The 5,312-nt window shown below is 36.8% G+C and overlaps 1 protein-coding gene across 1 annotated transcript; it reads right to left on the bottom strand.

The window, feature by feature from the left end:
- Window positions 1-1,859: 1,859 nt before the first annotated feature.
- On the bottom strand, window positions 1,860-3,338 carry LOC141587746 (putative indole-3-pyruvate monooxygenase YUCCA5). Its single transcript, XM_074409231.1, has 2 exons — window positions 2,304-3,338; window positions 1,860-2,084 (listed from the first exon to the last, which is right to left on the bottom strand). Exons 1-2 carry the CDS (start codon window positions 3,336-3,338, stop codon window positions 1,860-1,862), a joined length of 1,260 nt encoding a protein of 419 aa, XP_074265332.1.
- Window positions 3,339-5,312: the final 1,974 nt, after the last annotated feature.

The raw sequence follows: 5,312 nt of genomic DNA, 5'->3' as shown, positions 1-5,312 counted from the left end.
GAGAAAGCAAGGAGAAGGGGAAGGGTTTTAGAGGGAGTGGAGGTTTTAAATTTTGGAGTTAATAGGAGAAGTAGGTGGAGTAGTTTGGGTTATAAAGAGAGAGGGAGAGATAGGGTACGGGAAATGAGGGAGAAAAGTAGGGGCAATGATGAGTGTTTGGGAAGCTGTGCAGAAGACGGCGCGAGTCTTAAAAATTCGTAATTCCTTATTCAACATCTCTAGGCGTATCTCACAAGGAATTAGGGGAAAACTGTTTGGGCCAAATTCTGTATATTGGCCTAGTGAAAAATAAGTTCATTAAGACTTACTTAATGAATTGGGCCGAGTAATCTAGTGGCGACAAGAGGCCCGCGAACAAAAGAAGCCAGGGAGATCTCAGAGAGATTTTAGGGAGATCAGGGAGAATAGAATACAAGGCAGCGGATTATGGAAAGAAGCACGGTAGGACCAAGATTCCTTGTCGTACAAGGAATTGGACTCGGCTAGGGTTCTGACCCTATAAATAGCCAAGAAGACGGAGAAGGAAGGACATTCAAGAACAATCCTAAAAACGCCTTAAATTGTGCTAGTTGTATTATCACGTCATCTCCCTTGTATTCCTTCTCATACTAAAAGTTAGTGCAATCATTGGAAGGGTATCATCCCTTCCCGGGGTCGTTTTCCACATTGGGTTTTCCGCGTCACCAAATCTCTTGTGTCAATCTTTATTTACATCTCTAGCCTCCATATTTAGCATTAACTTAGACAATACGATCAACATACAACGAATAAGACCGCATTGACGTTACTTAACCTAATTCGGTAGAAAAATACCAAAACAATTTTATGAAGTCTTAAGTTGGGTCTTGAAAATTCAAGACTCAACTTGAGACTAGACCTAACAAAATTGGCCAAATCCGAGACCCGAAATTGACCCGAATTATGGAACCCAAATAACACCCAAAACCCGAATTAACCCGACCCGACCCGAAAATGACCCGAGCTTTCTTGACCCATAACTAACCCGACTCGAAAATGGGCCGATCGGAAACACTCAACCCGAATTTGACCCGACAAAATATAACTCTAATTCAACCGAATAGACTTGAAATGACTTTTTCTCGCTTATTTATTGACCCGAAAATGACCAAGCCCAAATTAACCCAACCTGCTAGACCCGAAACAATCCCGACCAACCAACCCGAAACCCAAAATGACCCACAACCCGACCCAAAATCAATGAGAGGCCCGAATTAACCCGACTCGAACCCGACCTAATTGACCCGTTGCTAGATCTACTTGAGACCGATGAATAATATTTTATATGAGTAAAAAGTAGGTTAAATGGGTCCCATACATTTTTGAAAGTCTGAAAGTCAGATTTTGAAGAGTCTAATGAATAATGCGGGAGAAATAAAAGAGTCTAAATTAAGTCAAAAATATAAAATAATAATATTTTACTAAGACTTTTATCAAATATGTGAATAAACATAGTAGCTTTGTAACACAAATTTGATGAATGGTGAATTTTTTTCCTTTTTACTTCACTATACAAAACAAAAGACTATTACAAATAACAAATGTAGAAAAAAAAAAACAAATGTAGAAAAAAATAAACAAAATATAATAAGGAAAAAAGGCCACATCACCCAAAATATAACAAAATGCCCAAAAATACATGGCAAAACTTTGGGCTTCTGGCTTTCGGAGAGGGCTACCGTCGATAGTTCCATCTTAAGGTAGACTTGGTGCTTTCTCTATTACTAGCTTGTCATTTCCGTTATATACAATAAATTAACCCAAGAAAATAAATTAAAATCTACAGTATGTATTTTCTCGGTCTTTTTTTCGTTTTGTTTTTGAACGCCATTGCGAGTCGATTAGAACGTAGAAATGCACCTCCTATGACGAGGTATAGTAAGCTTCTTATGCGTGGTTTCTTCGTTCCAAACTTGGCCTATATCTTGAGCAATTTTCATGGCGTCAAAGGAAGCACCGGCTAGCCCTTTCCTTGTGAACCCGACCGCGTAAAGTCCACTCTTTCCTTTCCATCCGCTTGGGAATGGCGTCTTTGGGAATCCGTTCTTGTTAAAGAATTCGCCTTCCTGATAACAAAATAAATAATATATCAGGTTAGTCCATTATCCTTAGTTGTTTTTTTAAAAACGGAAACTTAGACGGTTACACTTGCGTAGTACTCAATCTCGGTACCACACGTAGTGTAAATGTAATACCACTCTATTACGTGCATTACAAAAAAAAAAAAAAAAAAAAAAAAAAAAAAAAAAGTTTAGAAACAGAGAGAAACAGAGTATATATCTAACCTTTAGCCAAGAAGGGACATTGCTGCGATATCCAGTAGCCAAAATGACCGAATCGACCTCCATTTTATCGCCATTATCGAGCTCGACTCCATTGGAATAGAAACACTTGACTCCAGGAACAATTTTGATATTTCCTGATCTAATTTTAGCCAAGGCACCAATGTCCAACACAGGTGTTTTCCCTTGCTTGTTCTTTAACTCTAGTGGACCAGTTTTGGGCCTTTTTAATCCGTAGCTCTCAATATTACCGAGTGTAAACAATGTGAAAAATAAAAGGATTTTATCCACAAACCAAAGTGGTAGCCATTTCATTAGTAACATTGCTACCTCGAACGTCGATTTTCCCATTATTTCCCTCGGGAGTACGTGTACCGAGCTCCGACACACCATTGATGGTGAGGCATTGTGATTAGACAAGTCAAGGCTGACTTCCATCCCGGAGTTTCCGCACCCAACTACGAGTACCTTCTGACCCTGGTACTCGTCACCGGACTTGTACTCGCTCGAGTGTATGACCTTGCCGTTAAAATCAGCAAGCCCGTCAATATCCGGGACCACACACTCAGCATTCTCGCCGGTGGCCACAACCAGCCACCGGCAAACATACTCAACCTCGGAGGTTGTTACCCTCCAGAGACCCAAGGTCTCATCGTATTTTGCAGACTGAACACACTCGCTAAAACGCGGGTTAATCTCGAAATGTGTTGCGTAAGACTCAAGGTATTCAATAAACTGTCTTTTTGTAGGGTACTCAGGGAATGATTCAGGGAAGGGCATTTTAGGTAATTGACAGAATTGTTTAGGAAGATGGAGTTTAAGACGGTCGTAGGTGCGTTTTTGCCATAGGGAGGCAATGCAATCAGCCCTTTCTAGTACTACAAAGGGAACTCCTTGTTCCCGTAGGCATGCACCTACGGCTAATCCCGACGGACCCGCACCTACAATTACGGGTCCGTTCACCCACACACATCGTTTTGAGAATAGATCATCTCCTATAGGAGTTGAGGGTTTGTTCATATTAAACATTTGATCCATGTTTTTTTTTTTTTTTGTTATAAAGTGAATTACAAGGACGATTTTTTTTATGCTGACGGGATTTGTTTGTTGGTGTTAGTGTTGTTGAGATTGTTTTTACGGATGTTGATGTTTGGAATGAGATGAAATGAGAATGAGAATGGAAGGGGGTTTATATAGGGAATTTAGAGGATAGAGAAAGCATGTGAGGAGAGTGAGTGACTAATCAGAGTCTCTATAAATTATGAGTTTGGGGGCTGCCTATCTTATTTGTTTATTGTGTTATTTTATTCTCTGCCTCATGCGAGAGTGCGAGACTATGACTATGATAGTATGATGCTTAGGATTAGGAGTTACTCGTATGACTTGGGGAGTATTAAAGAAAACAAAATGAGTAAAATAACTTTCTTCATTTTCTAAGTTAGTTTTCTATTAGGTGGGGGAGCAAGTGTCATTAAAGATGAGTATATCTATCACAAGTTGAAAACGGGTCAAATAACATTCGAGTGAATAGATTAGACAAAAGCAGAATGGCTAGGGAGTAGCATTCTGCTTTTGTCTTATCTACCCACTTAGATATTATTTAATCCGTTTTCAGCTTGTGACGGATATGTCCGTATTCAATGAGAATTTGTGTAGGTTGGTATTAACGAGAATGTGAGAGCATTTATTTCATTCGTTTCTTAAAACAAATAAATGACATTGATTATATTACTCTCTCCACACATCTATGAGGCTATGACAACCCATTTCAATAAAATACTCCTTACATAAATTAGAAAAATAGGGTGAACACTTATGTACAGATCAAGGGAGTACATTTCTACAGAGAATCTTGACTATTTTGTTCCATAATAACGCAAAATCTACCCTACGATCGAGCAATGACATAAAAAGTGACCATTATCATATAAGAGTAAAATCATAAATAACTCCCTTATATAATCGACCTTTATGAAATAACTCCCTTTTATAATTTTTTGTTCGAATAAGTCCCTTTTAAAACATGTTTTATATAAATTAATGCCTCTTCACCGGAATGAGACTTATTGTTGAATTTTCCGGCCAAAAATTCATTTTTTCCTTCATTATTCCCTTATATGATATGTTAAATTACTATTCTGCCCGTTTATTCACTATGTTGTTCTTTAAAATAAGACAAAACGACGAATTTATGCTTGATTCTGCTTCGTTCGGAATGCATGATTTGAATGTATTATATTTAAGAGAGATTTGGAATTGTTCACAAGTTATGAAAACGCAATAGCGATATAGAAATTACATTATAAGAAGGGTAAATCAATCGAATTATAAAAAATAAATTTAGTTCCGTTGAAAAACAAGTTTTATAAGGGAGTTATTTGGATAAAAAATTATAAAAAAGAGTTATTTCAAAAAAGATGGTTATATAAGGGAGTTATTTGTAATTTACTCTATGATAAATAATAATCATTTTACGATAAATAATAATAACGTTCTTTTTATAAAATGAATACTTTTTAAAATTGATCACAACCAAAGCCCCCGTTACAAAATATGCTAAGATGAAAGGAATTATATTGGATAATAGAGTTAGTTGGCAATTAGTTAGGAGTTAGTTGCAAACTAACTATAGTCGAGTCAACTAATTAAAGCTTGAAGTTAGTTGAAGTCGGTTTAAGAGTTGTTATAAATACTAACAACTCTAATCATTGTACCTACTTCTTCTTATGATTCTGAAATATACAATATTATCATTCTCTCAAATATAGTTACAATTACAGTTCATATCAAACATAACAATCGTATATACTCTTCTCTTCTTATCTCAAATCTTCATCTTCTTCATCTTCAATGCTCTATTCTTCATCATCATCATCTTCTCTGGGTTTCATGGATTCTACATGGTATCAGTAAATCAGTAATATCTTTTCAGTGTTTTTATCTCTGATTCTTGCTTAGATCATATCAAGAACACGAGGTATATCAAATCACTTCCGCACTTTATTTCTGTTA

The sequence above is a fragment of the Silene latifolia genome, chromosome 1 (genome assembly GCF_048544455.1).
Source record: "Silene latifolia isolate original U9 population chromosome 1, ASM4854445v1, whole genome shotgun sequence".
NCBI classification, from domain to species: Eukaryota; Viridiplantae; Streptophyta; class Magnoliopsida; order Caryophyllales; family Caryophyllaceae; genus Silene; species Silene latifolia.
The sequence above is the reverse complement of the archived record's forward strand: the minus strand, read 5'-3'. Positions and strand labels throughout refer to the sequence as shown.

What these genes read in the sequence shown, in the direction of transcription:
- LOC141587746 (XM_074409231.1), bottom strand. Translation starts at nt 3,338, where the DNA reads ATGGATCAAATGTTTAATATGAACAAACCCTCAACTCCTATAGGAGAT. An exon ending in ATGTCCCTTCTTGGCTAAAG is followed by an intron (nt 2,085 to 2,303) that starts GTTAGATATATA and finishes TTTTGTTATCAG; the next exon opens with GAAGGCGAATTCTTTAACAA.